Here is a 19,092-nt window from a genome sequence, read left to right on the forward strand (position 1 = left end):
GAATTGAGACATGTCTAGAACTTGTTCAAACACCCCTCGAGGTGAAATACGGGTAAACTGTGACTTAGGAGTGATGTAGGCAATTTTTCTAAATTCGTTTGAGCTTTTCAAGCCACCCACTTTATTAATTATCCCTAGTACCTTGTTTGAGCCTGATTCAAAAACGAATGGCATGCATGCAAACGTGTGGTAAACCCCTATTCGACATTATTTCAAGGTCCTACAACTACTACCCATAGCCTAAACACTGTTTCCTACCTTTAAGGGAGTGAGTTGAATGTTAAAATTATTTTATGCTCCTGCGTTGAATGGTTAATATGGAATAGTGTGATGATAGCTTGAAAGAAAATAAAAAAATAGTAGTGAAAAGGGGATGGAAAAAATGATGAAAAAAGTGGTGAAAAAGAAGGAAAATTTAATGGTGAAAAGCATTAGAAAAGAAAAAATGGAGATCAATGAAGTGAAAAGCGGTGTGAAAACTGAATGAAAAAGAGTGAACTCTAAAGATAGACATAATTTACTCCCTCTTTGAATTCTTTTCCTTTATTGTAGCTATAAGCCAAACCTACATTATAAGCCAATTAAGACCTATTGACCGAGTCACAGTCGCCCAATATACTAGTGGAGAGGGGTTGCGAGAATTTTTCCTATGGACTGTCGATTGACACTATTGATGAGTATGAATTTTTTTATCAAAACACGCACACACTAGATTTCTTTGTGTTTAACCGATTGTGAGTGTGTTGATTTGATTTCTATTCATTGTAATCCTGTGAAACCTTGAAAAGTCCTCATGATCTATGAATGTGTGAATTGGATTTGGAGGCGAGCGTTTTGAACTTGTGTTGCGGAATTTATAAGTTTGTGAGGTGATATCAGTCTGGTTTTAAAATTTTCAAAACAATGTGAGTTGGATGGATGGATGTGAAAATTTTGAAAGATGAACTGAGACCAGTGCTCCGTAGTATTTCTTGATTCTTGTTTGCATATTTTGTTTTGTATAACTTGCTCGAGGGCGAGCAAGGTTCAAGTATGGGGGAGTTTGATAGTATTATTTTGTTTGCATTTTTAGTGTCATTTTGTTAAGTGTTTTGCATGCATTTTGTGTCATTGTTCATGTTTTATTCTAGTTTTATTTTATGTTATGCATTGAGCTTCTTAACTTAGTTTTGATTTATTGTGTAGGAATTACCATGTTTTGATTAAAGAAATCAAAGTGCGTCCATGCGTCCAAAGAAAGCAGCAGAGCAGGTTTTTCATCACAGAAGCATGCGCTCGATCCTGGAATTTTCCCAGATCGAGCGCGGTCATGAGATTTTCAAGACAGTAGGCTGCCTCAACTCGCCCGCTCGATCGCACATTCTTCCCGGATCGAGCGTGCCCAAGGAATTTTCAAGGCAGAAATTTGCCCAGTATCGCCCGCTAGATCCTAGCAATTTCCAGGATCGAGCGCGCGGTTCTGTTGCGAGAAGAAATTTGTAATTTTGGAAACTCTTTTAATTAAGGCTCTAGACTTTTATTAGACTTTTAATTCCGTTTTGGAGAGATTATCAGATGATTCTACACGCTTACAACGTGAAGAACTCTCTCTGGACGGCTAGGTTTTCATCTATCTTTTCTTAATTTTATTTTCTCTCATGAATTTTTGTAGAGAATTCATGAGTATTGTTGGCTAAACTTTTATACTTGGTTGAGGGAGATGAAACCTTGATATATTTTATTCATGAGATTTGATTCATAGTATTTAATTCTTGTTAAGTATCAATATTTGATCTGGTTTATTTCATGTTTGTATGCGAGATTTTAGGATTGGTCATCTTAGGATTTTGTTTTGCAAGCTATAACTAAATTAGAGTTCAAATCCGTAATTGTTTGAATGAACTAATTTGCGAAGCAACTACGTTTGATATTTTCTGCTGTTGAATTTATTAAATTGTAGGATCAATTATTGACTAGGCTAAATACAACCGCTGGTGTTTGTCTTGTCTAGGTTCGTTAGTTTTACTAGTTTGAATGCTATCGTGGATTTAAATCTGATCGCTGGTATGGGTTAATTTATGGGGTAAGGGTTAATTTAGAATGCTGTTTTCTAATTAGCTAAAATTAAGGTGAAACAGGAATTTGATTTTAAATGGCGAATATTTAATAGGATTAATTATTCTTAGGGAATCGATGATTGAATGAATGAATATCAAGGGTGTAGTCAACTGATACCAAGTCTCGTCTCTTATTGATTTCTTCAGTTTAATTTTCAATCTTGCTTGATAGTTATAGAATTTTATTATAAATTAGTTTTAAATTTTTAGTAGTTAATCTCAACTTCAAAACCCCTTTTTATTTATTTAGAACGCATTAAATTTACCTTTCCTCGTGGGAACGATCCCTACTCACACTACTACATTTTTAGTGATTATCTGATTGAGTTGGGTAATTTGTGCGTGACACGATTAAGCGCTACCACATTCCTTTCAATCTTTAGGTAGACCAGCTCAGAGTAGACAGGGAGAGAGTCAGAGTGTAGGCCAACCTCCACGACATCCAGCTAGAGTTTTTGCATTGACAGAAGATCATGCACAGGCAGCACCGGACAATGTGATTGCAGGTAATTGTGTTCTCTATGGTTATCCTACTTATGTGTTGATTGACACTGGAGCATCACATACTTTTATAGCTGAAAAATTTGTTGAATTGCATGCTTTGCCTGTTGAGCGTTTATCTTCTGTATTTGCTATCTCATCGCCTATGGGAAAAGATAAGACATCTGCAAGCATAGTCAGAAGTTGTGAATTGCAGTTTGACAGTAATGCAATTGAGCTTGATTGCATAGTACTTGGTATGCCTGATTTTGATTGTATTATTGGTACCGATGCACTAACCAAGTACAGGGCCACAGTTGACTGTTTTCATAAGATTGTTCGATTTAGACCAGACATGGCTGATGATTGGAAATTCTTCGATAAGGGTTCTCGTGCTAAGATTCCTTTGATTTCTAGCTTATCTATGGAACACTTATTGCAGACTAGTGCTGAAGGATTTTTAGTCTATGCATTGGATGTGCTAAAAGCGAGTCCAGAATTGGCAGATATTCCTGTTGTATGTGAGTTTGCCGATATTTTTCCGGATGAAATACCGGGATTGCCTCCAATGCATGAGATTGATTTCAGTATCGAGTTGGTACCAGGTACTTTACCTATCTCTAAAGCTCCTTATAGGATGGCACCACTTGAACTGAAAGAGTTAAAAGATCAACTTGAAGATTTGCTAAACAAAGGTTACATTAGGCCGAGTGTGTCACCTTTGGGCGCTCCGGTTTTATTTGTCAGAAAGAAGTACGGATCGATGAGGTTATGTATCGACTACCGCCAATTAAATCAGGTCACGGTAAAGAATAGATATCCATTACCTCGAATAGATGACTTGTTTGACCGATTGCAGGGTTCTTCCGTCTATTCAAAGATAGATTTGAGGTCTGGTTATCACCAGTTGAGGGTAAGAGAAGCAGATGTGTCTAAAACTGCTTTTCGAACGAGGTATGGCCACTATGAGTTTATAGTAATGCCATTCGGTTTAACAAATGCTCCTGCTGTCTTTATTGGTTTAATGAATAGAATATTTCAGAAGTACTTAGATGAGTTCGTTATTATTTTTATTGATGATATTCTGATATATTCTAAGAATAAGACTGAGCATACAGAGCCTTTGAAGATTGTTTTGCAGATTTTGAGAACCGAGCACCTGTATGATAAGTTGTCCAAATGCGAGTTTTGGTTGGACAGAGTTATTTTTCTTGGCCATGTTATTTCAGGAGACGGTATATCTGTTGATCCTAGCAAGGTAGATGCGGTTATTAACTGGCCTAAACCTACGTCCGTACCTGAAATTCGTAGTTTCATGGGTTTAGCCAGGTATTATCGCCGATTTATTGCAGGATTTTCTAGCATTGCAAAGCCGATTACCCAGTTAACACAGAAGAATACTCCATTTGTTTGGACACATGAATGTGAAGCTAGTTTTGTGGAATTGAAGAAACGGCTTACTAGTGCACCTGTATTATCTATTCCATCAGGTACATGTGGTTTTACTATTTATTCTGACGCTTCTCATAAAGGTTTGGGTTGTATTTTGATGCAGTGAGGTCATGTGATAGCATATGCTTCCAGGCAATTGAAACCTCACGAGATCAGATACCCAGTACACGATCTTGAGCTTGCAGCTATTGTCTTTGCGTTGAAAATTTGGCGTCATTATTTATATGGTGAGACTTTTTAGATATTTTCTGATCATAAAAGCTTGAAGTATTTGTTTTCTCAAGCCGAATTAAATATGATACAAAGACTTTGGTTGGACTTACTGAAAGATTTTGACTGTGAGATTAAGTATTATCCAGGGAAGTCTAATGCAGCAGCTGATGCACTAAGTAGAAAGGTATGTGATTTATCCTTATCTACTATGCGAGTCTCTAAGTTAATTGAAGATTGCTGTGTATCTGGTTTGGATTTTGAGACAGATGTGCAACCTGTACGGGTTTATGCAATCACAGCTGAGCCGGAGTTGTTTGTTCGAATTAAAGAAGCCCAGAAAGCTGACCAAAACATTCAAAATTCGATTGAAAGAGTTAGAACTGGACATGAGTCAGAGTTTCAGGTCAGTATGGATGGAATTTTGTTAGTTAATTGACGTATTGTTGTACCTGATATTGTAGAACTGAGACAGCAAAGTCTAAATGAAGCTCATTGCAGCAAGTTTAGTATTCATCCAGGAGGCAAAAAAATGTATAATGATCTAAAATAGCAGTTTTGGTGGAAAAGAATGAAAGCTGATGTGACAAAGTTTATAGCTAGATGTTTAAACTGTCAACAGGTAAAAGCTAAAAGGAAGCGACCAAGTGGTTTATTGCATAGTTTAGAAGTTCTTGAATGGAAATAGGATCATATTACTATGGATTTTGTCATAAGACTACCGAGATATTCGAGGGGATGTGATGCAATTTGGGTCGTGATTGATAGACTGACTAAGTCTGCATGTTTTATTCCTTATCAGATTTTGTATCGTCATGACCATATGGCAAATATTTATATCAGAGATGTAGTGCGACTGCATGGTGTGCCTAAGTCAATTGTATCAGATCGAGATCCAAGATTAACTTCACATTTCTGGCATAGCCTACAGGAAGCTTTGGGTACTCGGTTGCATTTGAGTACAGCGTATCATCCTCAGACTGATGGGCAGTCAGAGCGTACTATACAGATTTTGGAAGATATGTTGAGAGCTGTAATACTTGATTTTGGTGCGAGTTGGCAAGAATCTTTGCCACTTGTTGAATTTTTGTATAATAACAGCTATCAGTCAAGCATTCAAATGGATCCATTTGAAGCACTGTATGGTAGAAAATGCCGATCGCCGTTGTTTTGGGATGATCTTTCTGAAACACCAGTTACAGGGCCAGACATGATCAGAGAAATGTCTGATAAAGTGAAGTTGATACAGATCAGAATGAGAACAACGCAAGATCGACAAGCAAAGTATGAAAATGTGAGGCATAGACCTTTGAATTTTGAACAAGGTGATCGGGTATTTCTGAAGATATCTCCTTTTTGAGGCACTGTTCGATTCGGAAAGAGAGGTAAGTTATCACCGAGGTTTATTGGACCTTATGAAATTCTTGATAAAGTTGGTGATCTTGCATATCGATTAGCACTACCTCCAGCACTGTCAGGTATTCACGATGTATTTCATGTGTCTATGTTGAGAAAGTACGAGCCCGATGCTTCCCATATTCTTCGTCCAGATGAAGCTGAGTTGGATGAAACATTGAGTTATTTCGAACGTCCTATTCAAATCCTTGATCATAAGGAAAGACAACTTCGAAACAAATCCATTCCACTTGTTAAGGTGCAATGGAGTAGACACGGAATTGAACAAGCTACTTGGGAGACAGAACAAGATATGAGAAAGCGTTATCCAGAACTATGTCACTGATGTGAGTTTCCTTAAGTATTTCTGTTATCTCATTATCTTTTGTATATAGATTGTGTAGTGACCCAACCTGGATCCACTACCTAATCAGAGTTAGAGTAAAAGCGCACGCAATAAAATCTTTAAAGCATAAAGTGCGGATAATTAAAATACAACAAATCCAATCGGCAGAATACAACCGACGATATCACAAGTGTATAAGTACTGTTATACAACCAAATCGAAGGTTCAGGGTAAATAAATCCCTACCCTCTACAACCTCGCACTCTCCAAAGCTCAATCCTGGTGAGAGCCGCCTGGACCGTCCAGCCTCAAACCTGCCCCGCCACAAGGTACACAATACCCAAACACAGGGGCGTGAGCTAGAACGCTCAATACGAAGCAATGATATAAATACAAATATGCGCACACAGATGATTTAAAACTCAAGTGAAAACACTTGCTCATGGCGCCGAGAATATACAGTACCGGCTAGAAAGCGACTCCGCGGGGTACTCGTATACTCCATATCAGGGCTGAGCCAACCCCATCCTGACCCGAATCCAAAACAGGATACAAGCCTCATATGGAAACTGTCATACCTGACTCGAGTTAAAAATGAGATCATTGTTCCCTATGGAGACTGTCAATGACTCACATCTCCCCGGATGCAGTCACACGTAAAATCATGTATGTGCTAAGACGGTAAAACATGCTAAAACATGATAAAGCATATAGCACATACTCATGCAACATACATGCAAATATATCATGCCGGCTATCTCGGTCAGTACTTACGTACCACTAACACTGCTGTACAACCTAGCTCCACTGGCCTATACTCTAATCCTACTAGTCCAGTCTACTGCTACTACAATGAAAATATCCATGCATCAACAATAAAGCTCTAAAAGCCTTAATTAATCTATTGCATACTCCTAAATATTTTTAGGATGCCAAAGCTATACCTGCGTCCGTCGATAGTTCTTTGCTGTCGATAGCCCCAAAACTAGGCCATAGCTCCGCGACGACGCCTAGATCACTAAGCCACTTCCAGATTCCCCGTAGGACGCCTAGATCTCCCTAGATCTGAGTTATAAGGCTTAGAAAATGAGAGAGAAGAGAGGAAATTGATGCGAGAAAATGAATTCTCGGACCCTCTATTTATAGAAAGCGTTTGGAACCTCCGATCCCGGTTCGAAACGTCCGATCACGATCGAAACCTCCGATCGCACCTTCGGAGCTTTTGATCGCTCAATATTACGTCAGCCATGATGTCACCTTACTGACGTAAGCGATGACGTGTGCCCTGGTCCAGATCGGAGCTTCCGATCTCGCCGACGGAGCTTCCGATCTCGATTAGAGCCTCCGATCCTGGCACGGAGCTTCCGATCTACTTCGGATCCTCCAAAGTCTACTTCGGAGCGTCCGATCCTGCTGAACCAATTCAACTAATTCGAGTGCTCTAAATCCATTTCTGAAGTCCGTTATCCCAACAGGAACTTACTTAATCATATTTTACTTAATCTAAACATGATCACGTGATTAATTACTCATTAATCACTAATTAAAAATGCGGGTTACTACATTCTCCCCCTCTTAAGAAATTTCATCCTCGAAATTTAAGTCTTAGAGGAAAACATAAACAGCCAACCAAACGTTCTTTATTATAACTGAACAAGTATAAACTCGATACAAGTACAAAATCTCAAAATAACTCGGGGTGCTCGGCTAACATCCGGCTCTCCAACTCCCAAGTAGCTTCCTCTGTCCCTCTGCGTTGCCACTGTACCATCACCAACGGTATATGCTTGTTACGAAGTACCTTGTCCTTCCTATCAAGAATCCGCAGGGGTTTCTCCACATACGATAGATCCCGATCTACCTTTACCTTAGTCGGATGCAAAATATGCGACTCGTCCGCCACATACTTCCTCAACAAGGACACGTGGAACACATCGTGGATCTCCGAAAGATCGGTTGGCAAGGCCAGACGATAAGCCACATCCCCAACCTTATCGAAAATCTCGAAAGGACCAATAAATCTAGGTGTCAACTTACCCTTGCGACCAAACCTCATCACCTTCCGGAAAGGTGACACACGCAAGAAAACATATTCCCCTACCTCAAAATGAAGTGGCCTGCGGTGAGTGTTCGCGTAGCTAGCCTGTCGATCCTGGGCTGCCTTAATCCTGCGTCGGATCAACTCTACTGCATCAATCATCTGCTGAATCATCTGAGGACCCTCAACCTGACGCTCGCCAACCTCGTCCCAAAACAAAGGTGTACGACAACGGCGTCCATAAAGAGCCTCAAATGGTGCCATGCCAATGCTGCGATGGAAACTATTGTTGTAGGCGAACTCCACCAAGGGTAAATGATCATGCCACGCTGGACCAAAATCCATCACCGTCGCGCGAAGCATATCCTCTAAAGTGCGAATAATACGCTCCGACTGTCCGTCCATCTCTGGATGATAAGCCGTACTCAAGCTTAAAGTAGTACCAAGGGCTCTCTGGAAACTACCCCAAAACCTCGAGGTGAATCTCGGATCTCTATCGCTGACAATGCTCAACGGAATCCCATGCAATCGCACAATCTCCCGCACATACAATTGCGCCATCCTATCAAAGGTGTAATAGCGGTTATAGGGAAGAAAATGCGCTGACTTCGACAACCGATCCACGACAACCCAAATAGCATCACAATTCCTGGAAGACATAGGCAAGTGGGTTACAAAGTCCATCGTCACATGCTCCCACTTCCATTCAGGAATCTCTAGGCTGTGAAGTAACCCTCCGGGTTGTCTAAACTCTGCCTTGACTTGTTGACACACAAGGCATCGGGACACAAACTGATAAACACTGCGCTTCATCCCTTTCCACCAAAATCGAGAGCGAAGATCCTTATACATCTTCATGCTGCCTGGATGTACAGAAAATCGACTGCGGTGAGCTTGCGATAAGATCTCATCCCTCAAAGTAGAGTCCTCGGGTACCACAACTCGACCAGAAAGACACAACAGACCGTATCTCTGCAAATGGAAACCAGAAGTATTATCACCTTTAGCCAAACGGGTTAACTTCTATGTCTTCAGATCAGAATTCTGAGCTTCCCGGATTCGTCGATACAATGTTGGCTCTGCAAGCACAGAAGAAACACGAATCCCTTGCTGTTCTTTCTTATGATGGAATGTGAATCCTGAAGAACAACACTCTTCCACTGCCTTCCGTACCGAACTGGTACGAAGGGAACTTGCATAACTTTGCGACTAAGCGCATCAGCAACAGGATTTGAAGAACCTGGATGGTACTTGATCTCACAATCGTAATCCTTCAACAGATCCATCCAACGACGCTGCCGCATGTTCAACTCAGCCTGGGTGAACAGATACTTCAAACTCTTATGTTTGGTGAAGATCTCAAATCGTTCTCCGTACAAATAGTTACGCCATATCTTAAGAGCAAAGACAATGGCTGCAAGCTCTAAATCATGTACGGGATAGTTCTCCTCGTGAGTCTTCAGCTGTCTGGAAGCATAAGCGATCACGTGGCAATTCTGAGTCAACACGCAAACCCTGGAGAGAAGCATCAGTGAAAACTACAAAACCACCTGATCCAGACGGTAAAGCAAGAACTGGAGCTGTCGTCAGACGACGTCTCAACTCACGAAAACTGTCTTCGCAAGCATCAGACTAAACGAAAGAAACGTCTTTCTTCGTCAACTGAGTCAATGGCTTAGCTATCTGAGAGAAATTCTCCACAAAACAATGATAGTATCCTGCTAAACCAAGGAAACTACGAATCTCAGAAGCTGTAGTCGGACGTGACCAATTCAAAATAGCCTCTTTCTTGCTAGGATCAACAGATACGCCCTCCTGAGAAATGACATGACCAAGGAACACAACTCGGTCAATCCAGAAGTCACACTTACTCAGCTTTGCGTACAACTGTCTTTCCCTCAAGACCTGCAGTACAGTATAGAGATGGTAGGCATGCTCATCCATGCTGCGAGAATACACCAAAATGTCATCGATGAACACCACCACGAACTTATCCAGAAAGTCGCAAAAAACTCTGTTCATCAGATCCATAAAAACAGCTAGAGCATTCGTCAAACCAAACGGCATCACTAGAAACTCATAGTGTCCATACCGCGTACGAATGCTGTCTTAGGAACATCCTCCTATCGAACTCGCAACTGATGATACCCAGACCGAAGATCAATCTTAGAATAGACAGAAGTACCCTGCAACTGATCAAAGAGATCATCTATCTACGGAAGAGGATACTTATTCTTCACTGTCACCTGATTAAACTGACGGTAGTCAATACACAACCGCATCGACCCATCCTTCTTCTTGACAAATAGTACTGGGGCTCCCCATGGCGAAACACTAGGTTGAATATAACCCTTATCAAGAAGATCTTTCAATTGCTTCTGCAGCTCTTTCATTTCTGACGGTGCCAATCGGTAAGGAGTTCTGGAAATCGGTGCAGTCCCTGGCACTAACTCAATGCCAAACTCAATCTCCCTTACTGGTGGCAAACCTGGAATCTCCTCCGGAAACACATCTGGAAAGTCACGAACCACTGGTATCTCTCGGATATCTGGCTCTTCTAAGGATGCGTCAATGGCGTAGATAAAGTAGCCTTCCCCACCAAACTCTAAAGCATGCCGGGCCTTCAGAGCTGAAACCACTGGCATCGGGGGTCGCGCTCCCTCACCATAGAAATACCATGACTCGTCATCCTCTGGACGAAACTGAACAAACCTCTGATATCAATCCACTATCGCTCGGTAGGTAGTCAATAGATCTATCCCAATGATGCAATCGAAATCCTCCATCGCTAGAATCATCAGGTTAGCACTAAGCTGATGTCTCTCGAAATCCAAAACACAACCCACAACTAGACGCTTGGCTAAAACCTCGCTCCCCATAGAAGTAGAAACCACTAGCAACACGTCTAAATGAATAAATGGCAATCTATACTTCTTAGCAAAACGTGCTGAGACAAAAGAATGCGATGCACCGGTATCAATTAAAACAAATGCAGAAAAACCACATACACTACAGATACCTGCAATCATCCGATCACTGTCAGCCTCTGCCTGCTCCTGGTTAAGCGCAAAGACCTGGCCCTGGGTACGTGGCCTCAAAGAAGAATGAACCCGAGAAGGAGTCTGAGTAGGCTGTCTCTGAGACTGCTGCGGCTGCTGGCGCTGCTGCGAATACTGCTGCTGGAAAGGTGGCTGCTGGTACTGAGGTGGCTGAATAGATGCCTGAGAACCTCCGAAAGCACTCACTGCCCCAATCAGCATAGGACAATCTCTCTTCATGTGACCCTCCTGGCCACACTGGAAACATGCAGTGGTCGATCGACCACACTGCCCTGGCGGATGTCTGCGTCTGCACTGATGACAACGGTTCGGCCTTTGACCACCAAAGTTATGCACTCCACCAGATCTAGAGGAAAAAGAAGAAGTACCTCTTGGCTTCTTGAAGGACTGCCCCCTAGGGCCCAAAGCACTAGCACTCGCTGACCTGGAAGAAGAAGAGTAAAGTCCCCTGTTCTTCCGAATACTGTCCTCGGCCTGGCGACAACGGTCCACCAAATCCTCGTAAGTCCCATCGCCACCCACAGCAACCATCCGATGAATATCAGGGTTCAAACCTTGAAGGAAATGATCAAACTTTGCCATAGAACTATCAGCAACATGAGGACAAAAAGGTAGCAGATCAAAGAACTTCTTCTAGTACTCCTCGATCGTCATCGTCCCCTGTCGCAAACTCAACAACTCACTGGCTTTCGCCTGACGAAGAGCTTGAGGAAAATACAGTCTCTGATAAGCAGTACGAAACTCCACCCAAGTAGCTGCACCTCTAGCTGCTATGAATGGTGCGGAAGTAGATCTCTACCACTTCCTCGCTCTGCCCTCAAGCATAAAGGCAAGAATCTCCATCTTATCCTCAGCCGTGCAACGGAACTCCTGGAAGCACTTCTCCATCCTCTCAATCCAATCCTCCGCCTCTTCAGCTGTCTCACCACCCGTCAAAGGCTTCGGGCTAACCTCCTTGAATCTACGCATGCTCACTCGCCTGCGCTCCTCGGGCTGTCCCCGATGTCTACGATCATCCGGATCGCCCCAACGACCGCCGTCTACGCTACCGTGGCTCTCGTCGTAATCTGCCATCTGTTACATAAGAACAGATAATTACTTAATCCGCTTTACGATATTCTCAGTGCAATACGTCTCTCTGATACCAAAAATGTAGTGACCCAACCCGGATCCACTACCTAATCAGAGTTAGAGTAAAAGCGCACGCAATAAAAGCTTTAAAGCATAAAGTGCGGATAATTAAAATACAACAAATCCAATCGGCAGAATACAACCGACGATATCACAAGTGTATAAGTACTGTTATACAACCAAATCAAAGGTTCAGGGTAAATAAATCCCTACCCTCTACAACCTCGCACTCTCCAAAGCTCAATCCTGCTGAGAGCCGCCTGGACCGTCCAGCCTCAAACCTGCCCTGCCACAAGGTACACAATACCCAAACACAGGGGCGTGAGCTAGAACGATCAATACGAAACAATGATATAAATACAAATATGCGCACACAAATGATTTAAAACTCAAGTGAAAACACTTGCTCATGGCGCCGAGAATATACAGTACGGCTAGAGAGCGACTCCGTGGGGTACTCGTATACTCCATATCAGGGCTGAGCCAACCCCATCCTGACCCAAATCCAAAACAGGATACAAGCCCCATATGGAAACTGTCATACCTGACTCGAGTCCAAAATGAGATCATTGTTCCCTATGGAGACTGTCAATGACTCACATCTCCCCGGATGCAGTCACACGTAAAATCATGTATGTGCTAAGACGGTAAAACATGCTAAAACATGATAAAGCATATAGCACATACTCATGCAACATACATGCAAATATATCATGCTGTCTATCTTGGTCAGTACTTACGTACCTCTAACACTACTGGACAACCTAGCTCCACTGGCCTATACTCCAAGCCTACTAGTCCAGTCTACAGCTACTACAATGCAAATATACATGCATCAACAATAAAGCTCTAAAAGCCTTAATTAAGCTATTGCATACTCCTAAATATTTTTAGGATACCAAAGCTATACCTGCGTCCGTCGATAGTTCTTTGCTGTCGATAGTCCCAAAACTAGGCCATAGCTCCGCGATGACGCCTAGATCACTAAGCCACTTCCGGATTCCCCGTAGGACGCCTAGATCTCCCTAGATCTGAGTTAGAAGGCTTAGGAATTGAGAGAGAAAAGAGGAAATTGGTGCGAGAAAATGAATTCTCGGACCCTCTATTTATAGACAGCGTTCGGAACCTCCGATCCCGGTTCGAAACGTCCGATCACGATCGGAACCTCCGATCGCACCTTCGGAGCTTCCGATCGCTCAATATTACATCAACCATGATGTCATCTTGTTGACATAAGCGATGACATGTGCCCTGGTCCAGATCGAAGCTTCCGATCTCGCCGACGGAGCTTCCGATCTCGATCGGAGCCTCCGATCCTGGCACGGAGCTTCCGATCCACTTCGGATCCTCCAAAGTCTACTTCGGAGCGTCCGATCCTGCTAAACCAAATCAACTAATTCGAGTGCTCTGAATCCATTTCTGAAGTCCGTTATCCCAACATGAACTTACTTAATCATGTTTTACTTAATCTAAACATGATCACGTGATTAATTACTCATTAATCACTAATTAGAAATGCGGGTTACTACAGATTGCATGCGATTTCGAGGACGAAATCATATCTTAGTAGGGGAGAATTGTAAGGCCCAAGATTATTTAATTTTAATCCGAGTATATTTAATTTAGAATTTTGGAGTTTGAAGTTAAATTCTAATATTCTTAAATTATTTAAGATTGAAATTGAATTAAAATATTTCATAAGGACTGAATTTCAAATAGTGAAGTTTTGAGGGGCCAAAATGCAAATCTTGGATTTAGTGGATGACACATGTCTTGTATTGGCTTTGTACGTGTATATTATATCTTTTAGCATCAGATTAGCTTCTTCTTCAGCAGAAAACCAAGACTTCAATTTACTTTGTCTAAATTGATCTTCAATTTTCATTATTTCAAGATCCGTCCATCCGAAAAATATTCTGAGCACGGTTTTGGAATCCTTGCAAGCGGGGCTTCGTTTTGATGTAAGAATCTCTTTGCTTCAGCTAGTTTTGAAATCATGTTGGTAGGGATCAGATTTGAAGCATGAATATGTGTTCTTGGTGTTATGTATAGTGTATATTTGAAGTCGAATCAAAGAACGAATGTCCTCGGAATTTTATACGAATTTCTGAAGCTATGTTTGAACTTTTAATCTCTGATATGGTTGGTTTTGAGGAGTTCTTGCTGGTTTAAGTATGTATATGAGACTTATATGATGGTTGGAATTGATGGCTATGAGTTACGGTTACCGATTTTCAATCGTTACGCCGCCAGTTCGCAAGATTGATAGATTTTGTATTCTTGTGATTGAGCTGTGGTATAACTGAGTTCTTGATGATGTTATGGATTTGAATACCATTCATTTTAGATTCAATCAAAGGACAATAGCTTCGAGAGTTTTGGTTTCGAACCGGGAGAAAAATTGATCAAAGTTGGTGAGCTTTAGACTTTGATACTTGAGTTTAGCTTGAGCAGAATTGTGATTTCAATTGTGTATTTTGCAGCTTGTGGATATAGCTTGTTTCTTTTTCAAGACTAAGGTATAATATGACGATGATCAAGCTGGGGATGTTCGTCGAGACGAATTTATCTTCTCGATTCCCTTAAATCACACATTACTTGACGTACATGTTTATATTGTGGTTGTTTGAAGCTTGTATGATATCCTAAAACTAAGCTTTTAAAGTTGTCGAATAAGATAAGTTCACTTATGGTGAAATACAAGCTAGAGGATAGAGGAAAAAAAACAAATTCATCTAAAGATTAAAAGAGAATAGAGAAGAAAAATGGATTTGTAAATAACTTTGAATATAGGAATAACATTAAGATTGTTTGAATTTAACTTGTGTGGACTTAAAAAATAAGTTGAATATTTCGTAAGTTGTTTTAATTGGCTTATAAACTTAGTTGAACAAGTTGTTCATGTCGCTGCTTGGGCTAATTCTGTTCCACAAATTGGCATCTTTGGTGACAAAAAAAAAATGCAAACTAGGATCTGAATATGTTGGTTTTATTGGAAATTCTTTGGTTGATAGTTGCAGTTTGAAATTTGAGTCTTAGGTATTTTATTTTTTCATTGTTGTTTGGTGTTCTGACCAACTCAATCCACCAAACCAAGATTTTGATTTTTTTTTGTACAATTTTAATGATCCTTTTGCATTAAATAACACTGTAGTTTTTAGTTGCAATGGTCAGTTGCTGGAGCAAACAAAATTATGCCTACTTGTTTGATGAATGAATCTATTCTAAAGCATTTACGAATCACAACCAGAAGGCATTGCATAGAAAGATTCTGGATCTTTTTTGTCAGCTTTTGGATAGTCAAATCTTTGAAATTCTTGAATAAACATCTGTTTGTTTTTATATGTTAGTTTATAAAGAAATATTTCTTCCTCAAATTCCTGTAGGACTGTTCTATTACATGTTATGTGCCGGCTGGATACGCTCTTTTTGTTGCAGTACCCTCAAGCGCGACTAGTTATATAATTCGCGGTGTTCATGTTCAGGACAAGAAGTGGGATGGAGAATAGATTGTGGCTGGAAGAGAAGATGGTGCAGAAAGACAAGGATAAGGTTGAGTTTTCATTAATCATCTATGCATGTAAGAACATGTGAAACTTATTGCATACCCTTTTTTAAAAAAAAATTGTTATATTTTATTTTGAATTTATTTTAAAGTAGTCATTGTTTGGTCTCAATAAATGTTTTACAAAAAAATGCATTAACGATCTTTGTGAAAAGTTGAAAGATCACGATATATCTTATGTAAAATTGATAATCTTTTAATTAATACATTATGATATAACACAATATGACAATATATAACTCCTATAAAACTTTGTTCATGATATGATATATATATATATATATAAGATTTCCAAAGAGTGTCGATTCTACGTGGCGTGTTCGTGTTTTTTGACAGTTTGGTGTCCTTCAATAATTTCTTCATGTCGATTATATTATTTTTCCTTGAAGTTGTAGAGATTTGGTATTTTAATGTTGATAAAATAACAAAAACTTGAAGGATGTAAACTTTGATTTATTTTATTCTTTCTCGCTAGCTCGTTGAAATTTGAAAATGTGGGCTGAAGATTCAAAGTATATATATGTTGCATCTGAGAATAATTTTTTACTGTGCTTGCCTCTATTTTAGTGCTTGCATTTCTGCTTTTGTTGATAATTTTCTTTATTCAGCTGCTTAGATAGTAGGCTGCAGTAACCATGTTCAGGATTTGGAAAGCACTTCTATTTTTGTCCTTGAATTTTGACTATTCATTTTGGCTAACTTAAAGCTTGATTTTTTTTTTTACTTCAAGCATGATTTATTTATGGTCCAACTAGTTGAATCGGGGTGGTGGTTAGTTTATATTTCTTCCTTTTGCACTTTCATGTTTTCATGGCCATATTCCATTTGTTGTGTGATCTTTAGTATTTGATGATTTTTGGAATTTAATAATGTTGCTTGTGGTTGAAGTAGATGAGCCTTCTTTTAGAGGTACTTTATAGATAGATCCATTAATGTCGTTAAGAAATAGATCCGTTTAAATTCATTCAATGATCACAATGGATCCTGCTAATGTGGTGGCAGATCTAAGTTATGCTATGTGTTATGATGTAAATAGCATTGAATCTTTGGAAACCACATGAAATTTATGGGGAAAAAATAACACTTATAGTTTATATCTTGTTTTATGCTCGGTGTTATGATTTGTTAAGTCTTTTTTTCCCAAATGTGAAATGTTTTTCTGTTGAGAGTTGCTTCATGCTTGCGAATAATTTTTTTGTCGGTATTTATTTGTTACGCGAGTTAATGCAGTAAACACGGTATTGGGCATGGCTCCAAGGAAGATTCTAGTGGTGCAAAACATAGCTGGAGTACTGGTTCTGATGTTCGATAAGGAAAGTTTGTGCAAAGTGATCTGCTATTAATTTTAAGTTCGAGGCTTTTACTAAGTTCGAGGTGTATGCCTTGCTAATTAAGAGTTCTATGCATCGTGGGTAGGAGTTGGTGGGTATGTAACCAAAGGTATGAGCTTTTCAAATGTGAAATTTATGTTGTACTAGATATGAACATCATATTTCGAATTATCCTTTAACTCTCTTTTTAGCTTGCTCTCATACCCTTTTTAGATCTTATTCATTTGATTCTTTGATAGTTTTTAATCTATAGAATATCATAATTTTTAATCTGCAAAATAATGTTTTTTTATATATCTTATTCATTTGATTATTTGATAGTTCTTTGATTCATTCCAGGTGCATGCCTTGATAATTACGAGTTCTATTCATTTGATTTTTTGATACTTTTAATCTTTGATATATACTCTTTTTTATATGCAGAAGGTCAAAAGAAAAAGTAAGAAATCTAAATTCGTGAAAAATTTCAATGCAGAATGCACGAAATGGGCTTTGGAGTTGCGTGGATTGGAAGCTTGATAATTGTCATGTGTACAGTGTAGTTAGTTTATGAGAGTGTAGTTAGTTTATGAGAGATTTCGTATATTGTTTTTTGGTGTTGCAACTTCTGTGTTGGTACGATGAACGAAAAAATGACATTTATTATCTGTATATGATTAGAGTTAAAAACTTGCGATCAAACATTTTGTTGTAAATATCTTATTTCTCTGGTTTTCATGAATGAAATTGGAATATTCTTTTTAATTTTTCATTCATTTTCTTTTTTTTTTATTTGGTTGAATTCTTTCCGCAGCGTTCATTGTATCCTGTCAATAATATATCCATAGTGTATTTTGCACGCTGTCGATGTAACTTTCCGCAGCATGCAACGTCCTCTGTGGATGTAAATTTCCACAGCGTGCATTCTGCAGCGCTCGTTGCGCGCTGTGGATACCCAATGAGTTTCAATAGCTTACTACTATGCAGTGCGCGATGTGCGCTGCGGATAGCTAATTTGCACGCTGCGAAAACTCACTTTTGTTGTTGTGTACTATAGGATATCACAAAAATACAAGCTCAAGATGATCATTCATGCATCATAATAACATTTAATAATATATGTAGATAAAATCATGACATATAAACAATGCAACACATAATACATGCATACTCAGTCAGGGTATCTCGAACACTACTTTCGTACTTTTCTAAGGCAGATCCTGGAAGCTCCCATCTAGGTTCCAATCCTACCATGTAGTACTACAATACATAATAACCAGGCATTATCTAACATGCCAAACATCATCTATCATGCTCTAAAATCCTTAATTAAACTATATGATACTCCCTATTTTTTAAAAAAGAGCCAGAGCTATACCTTCGTCCGTCGTCAACCCACTGATGTCGAATGCCCCAGAGCCTGGGCACAGTCTTGCTACGACCCTTGGACACCTCTCCAAAGCTCCGCTGCTTGGCCACTACTACGGACACTGTCCGCTAACTATAAAAATACTACTACCTACTCCAACTCTTAAAGAAAGAGTCTCAAAGCCCTTAAAATAGAGCCATTACAGAAGAGGAGAGGATTCTGAACATTGAAAATGAGCCAAATCCGCCCTTATTTATAGACACAGATCGGACGCTATGTTTTCTGAGATCGGACAGTCCGATCTCCATGGCACGCATCGTGTCACCATCCTGTTAACACCTGTCTCGACACCTCATCGGACGCTCCGATCCTTTCCATGTGTCGACACAAAAATGGCACGTCAAAGTTGCATGGCCTAACTAGATCGGACGCTCCGATCTGTCCATCGGATGCTCCGATGGCATCGGACGCTCCGTTCTCAGATCTAACGCTTCGATTCTATCCGAGTACAATTTCCAATTAAGTCCCTTAATCAATTCTTTAATCATATTTAAGTTTCTTAATCTTGTAAAATGGAACCTGGCTACTACTATACAAGAGCGGGGAATAGACCAAAACCTTTCCAGAAATTACAGAACCAT

At 39.9% G+C, this 19,092-nt stretch overlaps 1 protein-coding gene across 1 annotated transcript; it reads left to right on the top strand.

The window, feature by feature from the left end:
* Positions 1-373: 373 nt before the first annotated feature.
* Positions 374-5,979, top strand: LOC140870870 (uncharacterized). The gene is made up of 6 exons (XM_073273276.1): positions 374-470; positions 2,480-3,271; positions 3,806-4,066; positions 4,508-4,644; positions 5,347-5,563; positions 5,672-5,979. Exons 1-6 carry the CDS (start codon positions 374-376, stop codon positions 5,977-5,979), a joined length of 1,812 nt encoding a protein of 603 aa, XP_073129377.1.
* The last annotated feature ends 13,113 nt before the right edge of the window (positions 5,980-19,092 follow it).

This window comes from Henckelia pumila, unplaced genomic scaffold, assembly GCF_033568475.1.
Source record: "Henckelia pumila isolate YLH828 unplaced genomic scaffold, ASM3356847v2 CTG_270:::fragment_1, whole genome shotgun sequence".
Taxonomy (NCBI): Eukaryota; Viridiplantae; Streptophyta; class Magnoliopsida; order Lamiales; family Gesneriaceae; genus Henckelia; species Henckelia pumila.

Bases quoted from the DNA above. Each gene is read 5' to 3' on its own strand.
- LOC140870870 (XM_073273276.1), top strand. From the start codon at position 374: ATGGAAAAAATGATGAAAAAAGTGGTGAAAAAGAAGGAAAATTTAATG. The intron at 4,645-5,346 runs GTCAGTATGGAT...AACAGCTATCAG, and splicing joins GACATGAGTCAGAGTTTCAG to TCAAGCATTCAAATGGATCC. The intron at 5,564-5,671 runs GTGATCGGGTAT...TTCTTGATAAAG, and splicing joins ACCTTTGAATTTTGAACAAG to TTGGTGATCTTGCATATCGA.